This window comes from Misgurnus anguillicaudatus, chromosome 20 (genome assembly GCF_027580225.2).
Source record: "Misgurnus anguillicaudatus chromosome 20, ASM2758022v2, whole genome shotgun sequence".
Classification (NCBI taxonomy): domain Eukaryota; kingdom Metazoa; phylum Chordata; class Actinopteri; order Cypriniformes; family Cobitidae; genus Misgurnus; species Misgurnus anguillicaudatus.
The window spans coordinates 22,767,352-22,789,171 of NC_073356.2; the positions used below are offsets into that span (position 1 = coordinate 22,767,352).

At 37.9% G+C, this 21,820-nt stretch overlaps 2 protein-coding genes and 1 long non-coding RNA gene across 4 annotated transcripts; 2 read left to right on the plus strand and 1 right to left on the minus strand.

The window, feature by feature from the left end:
- The first annotated feature begins 319 nt into the window (after positions 1-319).
- LOC129455927 (synaptonemal complex central element protein 1) lies at positions 320-4,743 on the plus strand. Of its 2 annotated transcripts, XM_055220724.2 has the most exons (10): positions 333-557; positions 645-692; positions 1,227-1,286; positions 1,373-1,447; positions 1,526-1,573; positions 1,742-1,796; positions 2,206-2,295; positions 3,743-3,806; positions 3,964-4,030; positions 4,371-4,743. In XM_055220724.2, exons 1-10 carry the CDS (start codon positions 542-544, stop codon positions 4,466-4,468), a joined length of 621 nt encoding a protein of 206 aa, XP_055076699.1. In that variant the 5' UTR covers positions 333-541; the 3' UTR covers positions 4,469-4,743. The 2 variants fall into 2 exon arrangements, with proteins under 2 accessions (XP_055076701.1, XP_055076699.1); XM_055220726.2 differs by lacking the exon at positions 2,206-2,295 and having other exon boundaries at positions 320-557.
- fam83hb (family with sequence similarity 83 member Hb) lies at positions 4,111-12,380 on the minus strand. The gene is made up of 5 exons (XM_055220719.2): positions 11,931-12,380; positions 9,479-9,643; positions 9,146-9,270; positions 6,229-9,043; positions 4,111-5,919 (listed from the first exon to the last, which is right to left on the minus strand). The coding sequence occupies exons 1-5, from the start codon at positions 12,378-12,380 to the stop codon at positions 5,899-5,901; spliced, it is 3,576 nt and encodes a 1,191-aa protein (XP_055076694.2). The 3' UTR covers positions 4,111-5,898.
- LOC129455929 (uncharacterized) lies at positions 12,295-20,379 on the plus strand. Its single transcript, XR_012359735.1, has 3 exons — positions 12,295-12,427; positions 19,081-19,154; positions 19,845-20,379. It is a non-coding gene; the product is annotated as an uncharacterized lncRNA (long non-coding RNA).
- The last annotated feature ends 1,441 nt before the right edge of the window (positions 20,380-21,820 follow it).

Sequence of the window (21,820 nt, forward strand, 5' to 3'; positions counted from 1 at the left end):
GCATATTTTTTGTAATGCAGTGTTGTTATTATACAGTGAAAATTATTTTATTGGTATGTTGAATATTTTCGATTTATTTCTTTAATAAAATGTTAGCTTTAACAATCCAGTGTTTTTATTATAAACAGTTAAGTATTAGTACTGTAACCGCAATGGATGTGTTGTGCTACAATCTTTCTATGCTTGTAGTGTCGTGTTTTACCAGATGATGGCACCAAAGTTTCAATATCCAGCCTATCCAGTTCACCGGTACAGCTGCCTTTAATTCGGGTATCAGAGCTTTTTTTATTTTTACATTTTATAGGATTCATCACATTTTAGGAGATCGTTACTATCTGATTTTGTGTTTTTAAATAACCTATTAATAATAAATATTATTGTTTTAACCGGTTTGTTTAATAGGGGATGCGCGGGAACCGCGAGGTTAAAAGTGCGCGAGAAGGATCTGTCAAGCAACCGACATCTGGACTCGTTTTCTCAGTCTTTATATTCACGTTACAAAATTAAAATACTTATTATTTGAAACAAAACTGACCTTAAAATGAGTGTGATACTTGGTGGGTTGGTCTTTTTTGGTGCTTTGTGTTTTATTAGTAGGGTAACGGGTTAGTTGTCTTGCTAAATGTTAACGGTATTTTTTACAGAGTCATCGTTCAACGTTGAGGACTTTTCAAAACCATCAAAATTCCCTGGTATGACATTATTGATGAAATATATTGATGAAATAATTTCTGTTGCATCTAATTTAACAATCAATTTATTTATGTTGTAAATTAAAACATTATAATTTTAACTCAAAGTCCCGCGTATTTTCACATATAGGGGCGGTTTCCCGGACAGGGATTAGCTTAATCCAGGACTAACTTTAGTTTAATTAGGAAATATAATTTTAACAAACATGCCTTACTAAAAACATTACCTGTGTGCATTTTGAGGCAAAACAAAGGGCACTGATGTATTTTAAGATATGTCAGTGCAAGTTGTTTTCAGTTTGGACAGCTCTTAAAAATGTTTTAGTCTAGGACTGGTCTGGTCCCTGTCCGGAAAACCGCCCCATAGAGTTTATTTACTTCTGTTTGACCTCGTTGCTTCTCCCATTTCGTCCTATTACATAAAGTGAGCCCATGAAGCCATATCTGTAATTTCAGTCCAGTCAATGCAATTTAGTAATCCACTTTGAATGTTTTTCAATGTCTTTTGTACATCACATTGTCACATTTTTATAGTTTGTCGAACAGAGCTGAAACCAGAGGAGGTGCTTGTCAAACTCAAGAAGTTGCAGCAAGGTCAGTTTGATACTGTGACCTTACCCTGCACATATATAAATAAACCCCTTTTTATAAATGATAAATAATCTATTTATTATTTTCAGCCCACAAGGACCTTGAAGATGAAGTTAAGGAAACCATACTCCTCAGAAATATTATGCAGCAAGAGGATGACATCTGTGAGTATACTAATGTAAATGAATTGAACTATTATACAATACAATTGCTTTTACTGAGACCAATATACTGTGTTACAGTAAATGCTGAAGCCCTACAGCTGGAGGGAACACTGAACGAAAAGGAAGGTATATCAGACAAAACAAAACACTTGACGTGTGTAACTTTATATATTCATTTAACCTGACAGCATAGCAGTGCACCCGTCATCACCATGTCTAAATTTACCCATAACTTACCCTCAAGATAGAAACAATGTTTTGTTTTGTTAACACACTTAATCGTGTCATATACAGAGTTAAATAGATCTCTGCAGCTCAAATGTGAAGACCTCAAGCAAGAGACACAAAGGTAAGCATACTTGTAAACACACAGTACACTTTTTCACAGAATGTGTCTCTGAATTACTTGGTGCAATTTCCATGAAACGCATGATGTGACACTTAGACATGTTTGCGTTCAGGGAATCTGGCTAGACAGGGTGTCTCTCTGGGTGAGACGAGTCATTTCTGTCTCTTGATAACTTTTACAGACGCCAATGACGTAAATAGAGGAGCATTTTGAAATTTTTACTACTTAATAATGTTTACCCTGCAGTTTGTGACGACAAAATAAAAGAGGTATTCGTACAGGAACTTTGTGGCAGATGGCAATATGATGCTTTTATCTCATGGTGGTTTCTGATCTTTTGCACAGATTAAATGGCACATACTGGCTATCAAAATTTATATGAATCAAAGTTCAACTTTTAACTCTCTAGGCAGCTTGAGCAGAACCATCAGAAAGACGAGCTGGTGAAGCAATACTGCTTTCAAATACAGGAAACCAAACTAAAACACAGAAAACTTCGGTACGACTCCAATATTTTTTACTTTGTGTTTCTTCAGATTTTAGGAAATGGGATGTTGTCATGACCTTGCCACGGAGGTCATTTTAAAAACTACCAAAAATGTATGCTTATATCGAAATATACACTCACCTAAAGGATTATTAGGAACACCTGTTCAATTTCTCATTAATGCAATTTTCTAATTAACCAATTACATGGCAGTTGCTTCAATGCATTTAGGGGTGTGGTCCTGGTCAAGACAATCTCCTGAACTCCAAACTGAATGTCAGAATGGGAAAGAAATGTGATTAAAGCAATTTTGAGCGTGGTATGGTTGTTGGTGCTAGACGGGCCGGTCTGAGTATTTCACAATCTGCTCAGTTAACTGGAATTTTCACGCACAACCATTTCTAGGGTTTACAAAGAATGGTGTGAAAAGGGAAAAACATCCAGTATGCGGCAGTTCTGTGGACGAAAATGCCTTGTTGATGCTAGAGGTCAGAGGAGAATGGGCCGACTGATTCAAGCTGATAGAAGAGCAACTTTGACTGAAATAACCATTTGTTATAACCGAGGTATGCAGCAAAGCATTTGTGAAGCTACAACACGCACAACCTTGAGGCGGATGGGCTAGACAGCAGAAGGCCCCACCGGCTACCACTCATCTCCACTACAAATAGGAAAAAGAGGCTACAATTTGCACAAGCTCACCAAAATTGGAGAGTTGAAGACTGGAAAAATGTTGCCTGGTCTGATGAGTCTCGATTTCTGTTGAGACATTCAGATGGTAAAGTCAGAATTAGGCGTAAACAGAATGAGAACATGAATCCATCATGCCTTGTCACCACTGTGCAGGCTGCTGGTGGTTGGGTGTAATGGTGTGGGGAATGTTTTCTTGGCACACTTTAGGCCCTTTAGTGCCAATTGGGCATCATTTAAATGCCACAGCCTACATGAGCATCGTTTCTGACCACGTCCATCCCTTTATGACCACCATGTACCCATCCTCTGATTGCTACTTCCAGCAGGATAATGCACCATGTCACAAAGCTTGAATCATTTCAAATTGGTTTCATGAACATGACGAGTTCACTGTACTTAAATGGCCTCCACTGTCACCAGATCTCAACCTAATAGAGCATCTTTGGGATGTGGTGGAACGGGAGCTTCAAGTCCTGGATGTGCATCCCACAAATCTCCATCAACTGCAAGATGCTATCCTATCAATATGGGCCAACATTTCTAAAGAATGCTTTCAGCATTTCAATGCCACGTAGAATTAAGGCAGTTTTGAAGGCGAAAGGGGGTCAAACACAATATTAGTATGTTGTTCCTAATAATGCTTTATGTGAGTGTATGTTTACTAGCACTAGCTGTTAGAATTGACCTCAATGTGACATTTCATAGCAACACAATGCCCTTAAATTTTTACATGCAAAAATCACTAAGTGCAGATAACTCTACGTAGGATGATGTTTGAAAATCAGCTTCAGCAGTTGATGGAGCAGCACAAAAACCTGTCCACTGTCTTTGTAAGTGACCTCCAAATACAAAACAGCATATTTCTAATAAATGTAAATTGTAATTTCTATAGATAATTTATATGTCTTATGTTGTCACGATTGTAGCATTTGATAACAGCCTCTTTCTGTCCTTTTACTCTCTATTTTATTTTCTCTTTCGTTTCAGACTCCTCAGACACTTCCAGCTGAGATACAATCTGCAGAGTATGCAACTGAGCAACTGCTGAAGGCTGGTACGTTTTGCTTATTTTGTTTCACCTCTTAAGTTTTTTTTATCCTTCTCTCATATCACAAACGTGCAGATAGATGCAGGTTGAGTGTAACACTGTCCGTGCTTTCAAGCTTTATTTAGACAAAGAGGTCAAAATAGCCATTTTTACCAAATGACTCACTTGGCCAGTTACAGAGAGTTTGTATATATTCTGAAAATTGAAAGACTTGCAATCGTGCAGGAATGTTATCACATGGCCTGAACTTTCAAAGTTTATATCGACAGTTCTTAAAAAGGCACCTACATCATCTTCAAAGTAATCTGATATTTTACTGTGTATGTTTGTGTGCATATCCCCGCAGAGCAACAGAAGCATGAGCAGTTGGCTGAGCTGCAGGACAGGTTAAACCACTACCAGACTTCAAAGATGCAAATGGATACGTGTGACAAGACAACCTGAATAGCTCATCTGCGTTTTGCATTTCTGCGTGAGCATCACTTCAGTCAGTTCATGCCTTATTTCATCAAATACTAATGTTATACAGCTTTACAGCAAATCTTTAGATAATCCGTTCTGTTCGATTCTATTCTTCTTTTAACCTTGTGTTGTAACATCTTTTTTTGTGTGTGTGTGAAAAATGATAGTTAAAACCCATTATTTCCCATAGCTAGAATTGAAAAAGTTTCTTATCTATTTATTAACAATTGACATGAGAATAAAAAATTGTAAACATGTCTAGATGTCAAAATTGGTATTTATAATTATAAACCATTGCAATGACACTCATGTCTCAGCTTTGCAATCGACTAGAAAGACTATAAATAAATTCCATGATATTCCTCAATCGGATATCCCTCATTAAATTCCAGTTTGCATTAATCAGTCCTATGACACATTCCAGTAGGGCGCTCTATGAATTCTTTGGTTTTTAGTAATACCATTCTGTCTGTAATTACATTTTGCATTGACAAAATACAGTCCTGAGAACACCTTTATCAATCTCATACTTTACAATTTCTTCTAAAAACACAGTTTATGTAGAAATGTACATGTCTAGTATAGTGTTTAAAATCATTATACTGCAAGTTCTTTGTAAAAACCTATTTTATCTAGTTTATCAAATAGAAAAACTGCAGTCCAACCCTTCACACGACTTTATCATTACATCCACTGACAGTCATCTGTTAATAGAAAAGAAAACTGGATGAACATGTCTCCTATTCATTCACGTCACTTTCATACATCCCTTGCATACTTTCTTGTAATCTCATTAGACAGTTTCAGGGCGCTGAGCTTCTGTATTCCTTGCATTTAAACGAAGAAGCATTGTCTACCATGTTGTTTTCCTCCGTGTGTAATCCATTGGCACAGAGTCATACCAAAGCATAATTTTAGCATGACATATCCTGGGGTTGTTTGTGTGGCGTACACTAGTAAGGGTGTGTTTGATCCCTTCTGAGCAGCATATCTTAGCTCCTGCCTAGACATGTTAATTTCCTTTACCAGGGCTGGAAATGGTGCAAAATAGTAAAAAATGTTTTGATAAAAAAAAGAAGTCAGATCCTCATTTGGTCTGATTTCTATTTTGCAGTAATGATGTGTGATTACTGTTCTGAGGTACAGTATGCCTTATAAGGACATAATCTGAATCATCTATGGGCTTAGGTTGGCACAGGGTGAGGAATATTCCTCTTGCTGCTCCAAGACTCCTCATATTTGAGGTTGTGCTATTTTCGGGTTCTGTTTATATGAGATCCATGGACCGTTTGGGTTCTTAGCATACGCTTTTATCTGAAGCAACTTGCTTGCTTTTCTGTCTTTCCACAGCAGTATCAGGAATGTTTGGTAGTAGTTCTTTGTGGAAATCGGCCCCTTTCCTCCATGTTTTGTTATCCTAGGTTATTTCCCATCTGTTGAGAGAAAGAGTGACACATGTGAGTGAAATATAATTATATGAACCCATCATTTATGTGGCCAATCCCATCCCTACAAACAGTACAAAAGATTAAGTGATACCCTATTTATAACTATAGGACAAATTCAAGGTGTTTGTTCAAGAAACGTGTAAATAAATATAATTGAGCATTATCAACTACATGAAATGCTTTGCCTACAATTGCTTTACACACAAAGTTCACTTCAAATATTGTTTGAGGATATTGTATGTGATTGATCTAACAGAACTTTGATCCACCTTTTCTACATTTAATATCAAGTACCTCAAAGCGACTGTAGACTTTCTTTTCTTTGCGCATGCTCTCTATTCTCTTCAGCAGATTGTCTCTCTCCTGTGGGTTAACTGAAGCTCGACCGAACCGGTTCCGAGACTGGAAGTTGGAGACTTCATCTTTCTTGTCCGCTTCGGCTTTCCCAGACTCTTCGGTCTGCTTGGCCATTTCCTGTCTATTTTTCTGGCTATTTGCAGAGATTTGCTCAAGGATCACCTTGGTGTCATCCCTGAGGTTGCTGCTGTACAGCACACTCGAGGTAGAGGACTGATAACGTGATTGTGTTGGTTTAGCATTGGGTTTGTTGTTTTCCAGTGTCGTTGAGGATTCTGGATGTTTCTCCTTTTCCGAGGGCTCCTCTTGCACCTCAGGGACTGTTTTCATTGTCTTGTCCTCCGTTGAGCCTGAGACTCCTGAATGTTTTTTGTCTCCCTTTGGACCAAGGAAACCCTTCAGTCTCTGTGTTTGTTTTTTAAGGAAGTCGAGGGCCTTTGTATCTTTGCCATCGGAGCCCGCGAGGTTTAAGGAGGCATTGGATCCCTGACGAGTGAGGGTTAGACTTTCTTTGGAGTCTGTGTGTGACATGCCTGAAGTACTGAGGCTACGAGACTTTTTAAGTTCACTCTTTTCAGCATCGGTTGCGTCTGTGAGAATCTCCTCGCCGCAAGAGACCCGACGAGTTTGGGAAGGTTTGAACGGTTTTAAAAACTTGGGTGAGGGGAAAGGCTTAAGTGTCTTAGTCGGTTCCTTAGCCGGCTCTTTTTTTGCTGCATCAGCTTTGTTTTCTGTTGTTGTCGTCTGAGTTTTACTGTTTGTGTAATCCCTGTCGACACTGAGTTCAAAAGATTTTGGCTTTGGTGGAGTGACGGGTGGTTTTGCAGTGGGTTCGGTTTTTCTTACTACTGGGTCCGCTGAAGTAGTAATCGATACACTTGGAATTTTGCCCTCTGTTGCATTCAGTGGTTTATCAGAGATATCTGGTTTTATAACAGCTGGTTCCCGGTTCGTAGTACCTAACTCCAATTCTAATTTCGTTGCTTTTCTCTTGGCTGACAGTTCATTGAAGTACTGAAGTCGGTTTGCTGGATCATTCATATTTAGATAAGAAGGTGTTTGCTGAGTTTTTAAAGGCTCAGTTGGCTGTGTAACTTTGCTTTGTTGGTCTTCAGTTACAGAGTTGCGAGGTGTGTCTCTTTCTTTGATGGGCTGCTCTTTGATGTTTGTGGCATCTTTGAGTGCTGTTAGATCTCCTGTTGATGAATTTTTGCTATCTTTATTATCTTCCGTTTTTTTGAGCTTATTCCAATCAAAAGGCTCTCTCGAAAGTGATCTTCTCTTCTCCAGAATCTCCGCCACAATGGATGAGTACCGAGCAGGCTCACTTTCCTCTTTTTCCTCTTGTAAATCCCCACCAGACTTAGCCATTGAGGAGCTATGCTGCTCCAACTTGGAGGAGCTAAAGATTAAAGAAGATCGTAATCTTGAGCTCCTTTGCAGCATTGGATTAATTCGAGTTCGGAATGACTCGTGCTTTGTAAGGCTGATCTCCCTTGATTCTTTATTTTCCCCGTCCTTGTCATTATCCGTTGATGACGCTAGTGATGAAGCTGAAATTGCTGGCTTCATTAATGTTTCGGTTCCTGTTGGACCAACATCAATAAAATCTTTTACTTGATTCCTATCTGGTAAGATAGGTTTACCGTAACGTGGACGCAAGTCAAGGTTAGGCTTAGTTTTGATATTTGGAACTTCTTTTGTGTTGAAATAAGATGCTGATGGCTCTTGGGAATAAGGTTTGCTCTCAGGTTGTTGCTGTGGCTCATCAAAGGCATCTGGACCCATCGGCTGATTCAAGCCTTCCTCCCCAGCATCTTCATAGGTGTTAAGAAAAGAGTTGATTCTCCAGCTCCGCAATCCTTGCTTCACACTTGGGTCTTGTGACTGCAATCCCTGCTCCCCAGTGGAGAACAGCTGCTTGTGATCTGGAGCATGTGGCTGGGTTGGCGAACTCTGACATGCATAAGCGTGAGCTACAGCAGGCCTTTTGTAGCCATGTGGGTCATAGCGTCCACCTCCTGCAGGATGCTGTTTCCCTGAATCACTATGGAGGTCATCGGAAGACAAAATATTAAGATTTCCCTGTGCTTCAAGTTCTGGGGGATACGCAGATTCAGAGTATTGATCTGTCTGGTGCATGCCAAAGGCAATCCGGTCATAATCAGCTCCTATACCCTCACTCTGATAGTAATGTTGTTCTCTCTGGTAATGAGATTCACTCTCCTCCAAGTTGTTCATTACACGATGTTTCATAAACTGCCGAGAGCCAGTGTAGGTTTCCCGAGTGCCCTCAGCATAGCTATGCCTCTTAAAGGCGTTCATTTCCAGCTGTCTGGAGGCGAGCATTGATCTTCCTTGATCCAAGAATGACTGTTGCATCCTTAACTGCTGTGATGCGTACTTTGTGACCTGCATAGCACTTGGACCTGGTTCAATGGTATGGCGAAATGGGTCATCTCTCCGAAAAGGCAGTACAGAGTCAACGCGATCCCCAAATGGGTAAGCACCAAGTTCGGGTTGTCGAAGAAATCCTCTGGGATTCCTTAGTGACTGAGTCCTTTTTACGCCAAACTGGTTTCCAAGGTAACTACTTGTATTATCCTGTGGCATGGGTACAAGGGCATTTTCAACAACAAGAGGCTGAGACTGAGCAAACAAAATGCGAAACTCCTCGTCAAATGCCGCAACTAATTCTCCAAGAAATAAATGGGCAATGCAGCGATGGATCTTCTCAGAAGACCACATGAAGCTAAAGAAAGTAATAAAAATGTATAATGTTAAAAATAAGAATGCATTTATAATAAAACATGCTGTTTTAATTTCAGTTCATGTGTAATATCCATTAACTGACCTGTAGTTTCCACTGAGCACTGCTCTGCAGTCTGTCAGAAGAAATCGGTCCATCACCTGACCTTTAAATGACTTCCCTGAGCGGCAGAAATAAGTAATGCCTGCCACTGTCCGTACCCGCATCATCTGTAACCATTTAAGTCACAATAAACACACGTGCCAACAAGTCTGTGCCTTTAAAATGTACATTATTTATTTGGATCTACAATCCCAAGAATCCCAGATTAAAATCACTGTGCCTTTTTGCATGACCTGTAACCTGATTCTCTGCAATAAATGTATTGTAAAACGTTTACTATAAAAGATAGAAAAAAAAATATTTGGCTGCTCTTACATGGATCATGTCCAGGTTAATTTTGCAGCTTATCACCATAGAAACAAAATGATGGGCATTGTGCTCATCCAGCAGAATATAGACAGGCACATGGCGTGCTGCAGCATCCAAAAGATCAGAAAATATATCGACATCTGTGAAAATATCCATCACCACTGCAATGACCTGTTGAAAAGAGACAAAAAATATTGAAAAAAGGAACTAAGGAATTACCTTTGGCTGTGCATCAGGTAACTTGGAGAGTTAGTTAGTAAAAATTAATCAAGTAACCAGTTAAGTCATCACACTTTCTTAAGAACCAGCTCTAATGATTAAAAATGGCAAATCTAGCTAGTGCAAAAACCTTATGAGAGGCATGTGTTTTTTTTAAAGGTGCACTCAGTGGGGTTTTTTTTTGGGGGGGGGGGTGCACTACACATTATTGGTTGAAGGTAACCCTTAATACAAAGATTTATTAAACCACAGCTTGAATCCACTGTATGTTGCTTTGCATTAAAGCATTGGTCAAATGCATAAACATACCTTATTCAAATCTTACTCTCCTGTGAGTGTTCATAATTTTAAAAGTACCATCTGAGTCTGAGTGCAACTTTAAGAATGTTGTAAACATGGATTTTTTACATTGTTCACAGTAGTGCTGGGTGGTATGACCGTATATGCCGTTATCGTGAAATAAAATGTCAGATGTAACAGATTTTTGTATTCCGTGCATTATGTGAAATGTAAATAGGTGGCCGTGGCTAACTCGGCACTTCAGCATGTTAGACCGATTGTCATGGAGAAACATGTAAAATAATCCACTCATAACAAATGAACAAGTAATTTCTGTAATTTCATAATAATCAAGCGCCAGTGAATCCACTGTTAGTCTCTCTCGCTTTCTCTGTGCTCATGCAGCAGCAGGTCTCTCGCGTGCAGAGGTCTCTCAAAGCACAAGCAAGGAGCTGCGTCACCAAAAATAGAAAGCACTTCTCTCGCACATAATGGTATCAGTTGTACCCCCGGTTTCAAAGACAAGGCTTAAGGTTAGTCTTAGACTAAAACACATGTTTGAGCTGTCTCAATTAAAAAAACTTGCACTGGCAAATCTTAAAATATGCGAGTACCATTGATTGGTCTCATGAGGCATACCAGTAACATCTTTTTCTAAAGCATGTGTATAAAAGATGCTTAAACATCTTAATTTACCTAAGGCTTAGTTCTGGCTTTAGCTAAGCCTGGTCTGTGAAACCCGGCCGTAAAGTTTTCCGCACTTTAGGCAAGCTAATACAAAACTCACGTTTATATGACACATTCGATGCTGGAACGATGTAGTTTGACACGCCATTTGCTCACATTTTTTAACAGAAAGATATGCAATGGTCTAACAGAAAGTAAAAAATGTCAATACCTTAAAACAGACTCCATGGTCATCGCCTCTTAGCACTTGTCATATTTATAATAGTCATATCTAGAGATCCGTCTCTCATATATATGTATTTATCCTGCCTGTAGGTTTGTGCATTTTCATACTTGTCTATTTTTAAAGCTCACATAACACACTGTTTCTGCATTTCTGATTTTAATCTGGAGTACCTATAGAGTAGAATTACATACTTTATATCTCTTTAAGAGTCTTTAGTTTAATCAGATTTATAAAAGAAAGATTAGCTTTACAGATTCTTTCCGATAACGTACAAATAAATGAAGAAGGAGGAGTTATTACCGCGGGAGGAGCGAGTACTAGTCATGCAACACTACAACACTGTTTAACTTATGATTCACTACATGTTCGTGTCATTTATATAATATGCACGCACCTATTTCTAACATAAGACAGAAGTCTTACTTACCACATGCAACTTATGACCCGGTTGGGAGTTTTCAATGATATCCAGCGCATCAAACACACACGCAAAACTGCTACCCCGAAAAATAAACTATATCCATTGTGTCCATAAGGCTGGCTTTCTTCTCCTTACATCCAAAAACGCACTTCTTTCAGCACAGAAATACTCTGTAACACGCCCAACTGCTTTTTTTGACACTTTGCCTACGTTTAGCATGAGGACACAACTCTATAACTGTGTTAATAAGTCAGAATGCATGAATACCATTGAACCACCCCTTTACTGTACTGTATGCATAAATACAAAATACAATGGCTTCAATAGTCTATAAAATTAATAACTGATTTAAATACAGGATTCTGTCTATAAAAACTTAATCTGTTGTTATCTTCTGGCATTTTTACTCTGACACTAACTTTAACTTGTCCATATTTTAAAACTGTGGTAAACATTTAGTTAAAAGCTATAGTGAGTGGCAAATTTTTCCATTCCAGAAAAAATATCTGAAAAACATATACCTTGAAATATACTGTTACCGTGAAATAAAATGACTCATTCCGTAAAATGGATTTTTGCTCATACTGCCCACCCCTAGTGTACAGTACACATTTCGAAGTACTAACCTGATGAGCATTTTTGATGAGTCTCCGGGCCTGCTCCTTAATGCTTGGCGTTTCAGGGTCTGAGGGGTTTACCAGCGTCGTGACCTCTGTGGGTCCCACAAAACTGTGTTGCTGCAGAGGCCAGCCAAGCTCCAATCCTGGTGCATCCAAGTCAGAGTGCATTGGCCAGTAGGTGTCAGAAGACCCATCCTGATCTACTTCCTGATACAGCAATTCTGGTACATTTCCAGCACTCTGTGGTGTGTGTACAGTTCTTTTAATGTAGTCAATCTCTGTCCTTGATAAGAAGTCAAATACATTAGTCTTTTGTAAGAAGTTGTAATAGCCCTCCACGCCTTCCTCCACCAGTGCATCAATGGCCATGCGATACTCTTCCCGGTAATGCGGACACAAGTAATTGGGATCCAGTGGATTGTCCCCCAATGAGGAACTCTGGGAGCGATGCGCCATGTTGGAATGGGGTAAACAACCTGAGAAACAGAAAGTTTCCAATACATGTAAGCAGCTGGAATAATTTACCAAACAGTCTGACTTTGTTTTGTCAATATTAAGCCTATTAAAATTAAATATTAAAAACTTTTTAGCACACTTAGCAAATTACTGTGTATATTAATAGAATAAAAGCGTCTAGCTTTACTATCCTGGCAGATTAGCGAAAATGTAACTTACTACAATAACAACAGGATCTAGATAGGAAGATAAAATCTTCATGCCAAGCCACTGTTTCTCAGATTTGCATATTAGATTGAACTGTTAAACCACAAATCATGCATGGTATTTCGTGCATCATAAAATATTAATAAAACCATACATGTGACTGATTTGTAAATCAGAAGAATCACAGTAATTTATTTATCATTAACAAAACATCTGAATTTCAATTGCCGAGTCCCTGTGCCCCTGTATTTTGTTGTGGTTTTAAACTATTTGGCTCGGTTGACTCTGTTTACACACAGAATTCATGCTCTGTCTGTTCTGTGATCTCTTAGACAATGACCTCTAAGCAAGGTTAGGCCACATTTTCACATACAAAGTTTGTGTGCACATTGTGTGTACATTTGTGTATATTTTAGACATCACCATAGAAACAGTGTCAGCCAGTTGGCAAATGACTCATTGCGGGCAAGAAGGGAAGTGAAGAGACTTAAACAGAAAGGGAAAATTAAAGAAACATGTGACTAAATGAAAGAGGGGAGTGCTGTGCTGATGCTCTTTTGAAAGAAACTCACAGAATGAACTATGCAAGGTAGAAATGAGACTTAGAGCAGATCATACTCAAAATTTGACCTCTCGTGAACACACACCCGGAGTTAAGGTGTTCACCTAAATTGTAGTTAAGGTGCCTTGCTCGAGGGCACCCAGTTGCAACCTGCCGGCCATGCCAACTCTTGGGTTACTAGCCCAACTTTCTAACCACTAAGCTATGCCTACGACAGCCCCGATAAAGAGAGTTCACCCAAAAATGAAAATTTGCTGTTTATTAACTCATCCTCAGGCCATCCGATATGTTGGTGACCTTATTTCTTCAGTAGAACAATAAAGAATATATTTGATCCATATAATCGTAAGTAAGTAAATGAATAGCAAGTTTTCATGTTTGGGTGAACTATCCCTTTAAAGTAATAGTTGATTTATGGCATGCTAATTTATGGTACACAGTAAACTCACCAGTTTAACAAGAGAAAGATCAGTGGAAGATCTGGCTGCTTTAACAAACAAGTCGCTTTTGGATAGAAATATCTGCTAAATGAATGAATGTTTTCACAAACACTTGATTATTGTAATAATTAAATTTTACAACTAATCAGCAACTAAAGTTGTCATCATGCATGCTTATTTATGAAGGTTGACACCCAGACCAGTAAATCGTGTTGGAACAGATTCAACCAAGTTTACCAGATATTGCAATGCAATGCTTTATTTTACATGTCTTTTGTAGGTTAGAACTGAACTAGTTAGATTTTTAGCGGTTACTAAAATGTGGAAAATGCCCAGGAGAGTAAATCAGAGGCACTTGTGGTTAATAGGGGTGTGTAATGCTAGTTAAAACACAAACCTTTGTAAATGAATTTACTTTTACTTGCCATACACAGCAAGGAAATAAATTAGTACATAAACCTGTCTGTAATAAGTAAATGTATTGGCTGGTGCAGTGCATACAGGACGATTCACGCGTTTATATGCGTACTTTTCTCATACAGATCGGAGTACACCACCCCCTTCAATACAATCCAAATTTGCATCCGATCGTCCTCAATCATATTGATTAAAGTGTTTACATGAAGGCTTTTCAATACAATTAACCATCAATACGATTACAAACGGATTATTTGGTTGGATGTAAACGTACCTATTGAGGTGCTGAGAGATGCTGTGCTGCTTTTCTCAAAAGGGTCAATGTTTTGACTCTTACAGTTTTATTTGGTTCAGAGTCACACATCATGAAGTGCTATGAGACACTGTTTACTAATCTGACCCATGTCACCAATGTGTACCTACAATAGCAAAGCATGTTTTCTACACAGGCATCAGCAGAGAACAATTTTTTAGTAACACTGTGATGTCCAACTCAGTTCTTTTGTTTTTGTATGCATTTGGCAGACACTTTCATCCAAAGCGACATTAAAAATATGCATATTGCGTGTTTCTTAGAAATCCATGGAAAACTTATTAAATCCATCACCTTTGTACTGCTAATGCAATACTCTACCAAACTGAGCTACTAGAACATTTAGAATTATTTTAATTGTAATAATATTCATGTTCTGTTCCATTCGCTCGGGTGAGTAAACACTGAGTCATGGGTACTGCACATGCTTCCTACCCAAGGGTCTGCACTGACAGTACAGTTACACAGTAATGTAGAAACAATACGCAGTTTTACAGTCACATTTATTGATTGGATCAGAAATGTTCCACGGGTGTGCATCATTTTTCGATAAACGCATACCTGACTTGTCAAAATAACCACCAGAGCAATATCTTAGCAATGTCTGTGGTAACTAGGGCTGGGGGGAAACGATTTTTCGATTAATCGTTGTGTTTTTACGTGGTTGATTAAAAATCGATTCTCAAGGGCCACGAATCGATTGAAAACAAAAATGAAATAACCTGATCCGGTTTGATCAAGGAATGCGACTGTTTTGACTTTTTTCATCCTACGTTTTTCATCTTGCATCAAAATTGTATTGTATTTAACATAATTGAATGCATTTGAAAATTAGAGATGGGTTCTGTTTTAATGTACACAAGTGTACCTAAAATTAAAAGTGTAATACACAGGTTGGTGGCTCTTAATTTTTTTTATTAATTACTCACTTGTAAACTGATGTTCACTGTTTTTTTAAACATAAATATAGTATTTGTATTAAATCTATATTCATTGAGTTGAATCGAGTATAAAATCGGTCCAAGAATCGGAATCGAACCGATCCGATAGCCTATGAATAGAAATCGAATCGGTCCGGAACATCTGAATCGATACCCAGCCCTAGTTGTAACCGTGGTATGTAAGGAAAAATTGACTGGAGTCAATTATTTTAATTATTTCACTTATACCACAGTCAGGTGTGCGTTTATCGAAAATGAATGCATACTTGTGAAACAATTCTTAACCAATCAGAATAAAGCAATCAACAGCCCGTGGTATAAACGCGGAATAATTGACTCCTTCGAATTTTCCTTTGATTTATTTTCGCCCTGTGCCGCATTACCACCTTGGGTGTGCTTTATTTTCAAATAATTCAACAGCCTGTCATCAATTATCGTCATTCTTACCTAGTGTATATAGTATAAGTGCATCACTTACTTATTTTACACATAAAATGCCTATTGAAGACCCAAACATTTTATTTGTACACTTTACTTATTAGCTCATGTATCTTTTACATTTGTATTTTTAGTATCAACCTAAAAAAGACCATCTGCATGTTTTAAAGAACATAATTTTAAGCCTATATCTTTTATAAACAATTTCTTTCCTAAACATATCCAAAAAAAAAAAAAATACTGGTGTTCCAGTGTTAAACTTAAATTTATTGGTTGCTTAGCAAGCACCTAGAAATAAACAATACTGAACACTTTTTCTCATTTCCCTAAAAATGATTTGTTTTTTAACAAAAACAAAATGCAAGTGCTAAAACTCAACTTGACATTGTTTTTTTTAACGTACAAAAATGAGGACTATCGCACATGTCCATTGTTCCATTTACCTGGACCTCACCCAGCAAAAATCAGTCTAGAGGTGTAAACTAATAATTTATTATCTTGAGTTGTGCAATACTTTTAGACAACTGGACTAGTCATTGAAAGTAGTCTGGGGACACTATAATAAGTGGATATCCCGAACCAATCCCTAACCAAAGTCCAAACATCAGCACATTTCAAAGATCAATCGCAGCTTTACTTCCAATAAGGATAACAATACAGTACATAATTGATAAAAACAAAATTAGGGTGGTCATACTACTGTATGAATACGTATTTTTTATGGATAACTTAATTACATTGCCATTACATTCTTTTAAAACCTTATAAGACAGCTGTCAACACACTGCATTTTTTTTTTAATAATTCATTGAGCATCTTATACAATACTAAATTTTGAGTAATAATAATCAACAAGAATATAAGTTAAAAATACTTAAGTATTTCAGTGGATGTTATTAGTTTACCATTTCAAACCTGTATAAAAATACCATGCAAGTGACGTTTAACAATAACCATTAAGTTCAAAGTGATCAAATGTAGCCCGTAGAAAAACAGTAGGCAACTGTTAGCGAGTTTCTACAGGTTTCTGCGCTGTCAACCGTCAACCTTTTTCATTCTCTTTTGTGTTTAGGAAGTTGAGCCTCTCGGTCTCTGTGACATTTCTTACCTTCAGCGTGGAAACAAGGCTGGGGTTATTTGCAGTCGTCGGTAAAGAAACTTTATTTCGTCCCGAAAAAGTCGACTACATTCACCCCTCTTCAGCGAACGCATCCGCGGTGCATTCCTGCTGTCGGTGAAAACCCCACCCATGCGCTATTCAGCTTAAAGGCGAAAACCAGCCCTGGCGAAACCTGTTCGCGTTCGGCCGAGTCTTGCCCGCCCGCCCCGAGTGTCTACTAGCGCCGTTAAGATAACACAGCGCTCGGTTAGGAATGAAGAGGTGTGTTCTGTTCGGCTTCTTGCGGCGCATCACAATCCCGCGAGAACAATTCGAAAGATGTGATCTCGCGGTCCTATGATGTCATACGCCGATCGGTTTGCGCAGAGCCTCATGAAATCGAACACACCTAACGGCTCATCCCTTTGAATTTCTGTTGGGTTAACTCCTCCCAATCAGGCGTCACTGTTCACCTTCATGAATCATTCCTTAAAAAAAAAAAAACGAATCCTTAAAGTTACAAAAACAGCAAAAGCCTTTACTGCAGTATTTATTGCATGAGTGCATTTGCATAACTGACACACACATTCGCCCTGTGGAGTTTCACGAAAGCACTCCATATATCCTTCTCTTCCTCTTTCCATACCGAAGAGGCAAATGGTGTACAGTAAGGACAAAGGCACACCCAGGTCGTTGGGTTTAAGTAGTCCTATGTGTCTGGTAAAAGCGACAAATATGATCTATTATTCATATTTAATATTTTAAGGCTCCTTGTTTATGGAAAATAAGGTGACTCTAAAGTCCTTATCCGAACATGTTGTTGCATAGCCTATATGTAAAAATAGTTTTTAAATGATACTTTTTTAAATATAAATATTTAAATACATTTCTTATTCAAATAATTAAAGCGCAATATGTTACGCAACACAATATGTTGTGCAAGATCTAAACATGAATATTCTTACGAATAACGTTATTGTTATTTATGTGTGTATAAATAGGCAGACCAATGCACATGCATGGTTGCATGCAAAGTGCATATGCATGTGGGTGGAGTAATCAGGCGACATTTGCCCCACCCTTAAAAGGAAAGCCACAAACTCCCAGTCTTTTACCAGCATGGAAAGCTTTATTATGAAATCCGTATTTTTCCATTTTCAAGATGGCAGATTTGCGAGAGAGGAGTTTCATTTTGTTTTGTGCTTTTACATGTGTGTTGTTTCATTCGAAGTATTTGTAATTCAACACGGTGTGTGCATAAACATGTTATATGACTTATCTTAGCAATCACTCAGGTAAGGGCGGGTGTGAGAATGGGTGCGGCTTAGTAAAGAATGTGCCAACACAACTGAGAGACACTAACCACACCTATGACACATTCATTCCTCATACGCACACACACACCAGCATTCTTACCTTTTCTGCTGTGTACACGGGCTTAAGACTTTGTTTGTACACATGAGCTCACTCAAACCATATTACAAATAGCATTACTTACAACAGTGGTCTCCAACATGGTGCCCGCACGGAGTCTGTGAGTTGCCCACCAAAGCACATTCTTATAATAGGCTGAATTTTGATATTTATTTATTACATATTTTTATATTATTTTGGCTTCTTTTATGTGTGTTAACTTTTTAAAGAATGATAAAACATATTAACAAGTAAAACAAAAAATGTTTGAGTAGAATATATCAAATAAGTAGCCCTCCAGATTGTTTTAGCCATTGTGGTTCAAGAGACCCCCTGACTTATAATATACATGTGAATTATGTTAACATTCAACACATGCATTGTCCCTTATTTACTCATTCACCTGTATCAACGATCATTTTACTTAGTAGGTTTTTTACATACACACTGCTTCACTTGTTTGTTGACAGACGCTTACGGATAATTTATATTTTGCTTGCTATGGACATATTTACAATAAAACTGTTTTCATCTTCATTGTTTTCTTTTCAGAAAAAAATTCTAAAACTGGATCACTTTTCTGAACAGTCATTATAGTTGTGTTTTTAAAGCTGAAGGGCAATGTACCAAGAGACAAGGTTCTGTCTCGCAATATATTGCCTCCCAGCTAAAGGTTTTTATCGTGAGTGCACAAGCTAGAATATGTTAGGAAATAACTTGAAATCACATTTCAACAAACCCTCATTTGTTGTATAACAATCAAGTCATAGCATGCTGAAATGCTCTGTATATTTATGCACTTTTTGAAGAGTGAACGTTTAAACAGCACCCTGATCTTTGTAACAGGGTGTCCTTTTTTTTGTTTGGCAGACTCTTCTTAGTGGTCCCACCCACAATTCTCCTCTCCTGCTGTAATATCACACCTGTGTATCATGTGACACAAGGTAACTCCAGCTTATTTTGCATTTAACACAGATGCATACTAACAACCTTCTTTTGTCATTAAAGTATGCGTAGTGTGCTTTCATACTTTCACTAAGTCAACATTATGTGTCTACTGTGATGCCTAAATATGATTTTATAATTATGTTGCATTTGAAACCACCACTTTTTGGATTTGCATTTTTTTTATGAACGGCTTTTACATAATTTTTCATCTTGGCTGTCAACTTTTTCAGTCATGGCCCATTATATCAAATACATTTTTATTCTGTCTATTCACGTGTTATACATTTGTGACGTTTGCTTATTGTTTGTGTGTGATGTTACACAACCTTATACTACTTTAAGCTATGTTGTTATGCGATTATGTATTTTTTCACCTGCTGAGACCTGAAAAGTTGCATATTTTACAGTAAATGTTGAGTCCCTGAAGCTATTGAGTCAATAACATGCATCAGCTCATTCAAGGGTGATGATGATGCACCAACCAACCTATGCACAAAGAAATACAATCAACACAAACCAGTCTACAAAATAGAGCCATAAAGGCTAATCATACAATTTTATAATGAAGATCAGACAATTCGGCTAATTGGTGTAGAATTATCTGTGATGTAATTATGTATGTGGATAATTAGTATTTATAAGTCTCAAAAGTTATTTGTGTGTGTGTGCGTGTTCATGACTTGCAGTGCGTGTGTTCACTACTCACTGGATGGGTTAGGTCATATTCCAAGTATGGGTAACTATACATTCACTTTCACCTTCATTTCATTGTTTAACCATTACAAGTATATTATCTCACTTTATTGCCTATGTTGTCAGGTGGAGCTGATCTTAATATATTTATATATTAGAAACAATATACCTATTAATTGTAACAATGAAGTAATTTCTTTCTCTTTTATTTTTCTGAACTCTGGACTGGCAAGTAGGTGCAAACATGTTTTTTAATACATTAAATGCTACCTCACAGATCTTAAGACATCAAATCTCTTTATGTGACAGCTTAATCAGAGAACAACAGCACCTTGTGTCATAATAGCAGTGGCGGGTGGTGACTGCTCATCCGGGGGGCGCAAATTCAAAATAAGTGTTCTGAGAGTCGTGTGTTGCTTGCGTTTTCAAAATATGTGTTTGTTGCATCAAGTGAGCCAAGTGCATCCTGTGTTTTGTCAAAATAAGTGCCTGCTGCACACGCGTCAAAACTGTTTATGATAAAAGAGACGCTCATGTTTACAAAATACACGCAAGACAGTCCCTTAACAGTAAACTTTGATTATGCGCGAGTATCAGGCAAACGCGAGCATCTCTTTTATCATAAACCCTTTAGACGTGTCTGCAGCAGGCACTTATTTTGACAAAACACGTGATGCACATAACACTCAAGGCGCAGAACACATATTTTGAAATTACGAACCACACACATGACGGGCTACATACATGTTGTGAAGAACTTTGCATCAAGCGCCCACGAATAAAGAAGTCACCGGCCGCCACTGCATAATAGTACTATACTATGATCACAAAATGCTATTTTATTTTGGTGTTTGATCCAAAGTCATTGTTCAATTCCTAGCATGCCCTGCAACTAGACAGGCTGTTAAGCTCCATCTCTGTTCCATCTCTATGCAAACATACTAGTCCTGCTACATCAATTGACCAAAGGAATGCAACACAGCAATGAGCTGCATGGCCAATGCACAGTAGCATTGTATCTCTACACAATAGCTCAAAGTATGTTTCCTTCCTTTTATGCGCTGTGGTCCACAAATCATATAAAGTGACAGAGACTTTAGAATGTAAGTGGTAAAGCAGATCAATTCACTTGTGAAACCTGTATTGTTGAATACATAGAGCTGTTTTTCATGTGAGATAAACTGATATAGATTGCTGTAGGTCTGTCTGAAAGTAACCCTTGCTCTGACCCCTGACCTTGATAAGGTTGTATTATCCCTTCAAAGCGTTTAAGATGCCAAATCATCTGAAGAAGGCAAAGGGTGAGTGTTTTGGTGCTTATGAATAGATACACCATCAGTGATAACCCTTACAACTACCCACCCCATGTCTTTCAAGCTCTGCCCCAGATGTTTCCCCAGGACATGCAGCATTCTGGCAGCTTCCTGTGACTACTTCCAAGCAGGACATGACTGTGTCTAGAAGGAATGACATAATATTTATTATTATTATTAATATGTATACTTACATAAAGTACAAAAGTGGAAGTATGTTAATTACGTAATGGTCAGAAAATGTTAAACAAATTCAAACTGTTTTTAGTAACCACATTTGCCTTAATTGCAGCTCCACATAGTCTATACCTTTTCTCAACCAACCTCATTATTTTTCTGACTGGGATACAAAATGACCCATGCTTTCCCAACTATGAATTTTTCCCCTTGTATAAAATAAAATAATAAAAATAACTTGTCAGTAATAGATTATACAGTGACATGTTTGGTAACCATCTGTAGTTAAACATTAGCGTTTTATTAAATAGGCTGCAGTGGTGGTGTATTAAAAGTGAATCTGCTTAGAATGAGAAAAAAAGTGAAACTAAAGCCCAGAAAAAGGAAAACAGCGCCCCCTGGTGTTCGATATTATTTGTACTTAGATACTACATATAAGGCAAGATTTGTCTGTCTATTTACGATTTGTGGTGTTTCAT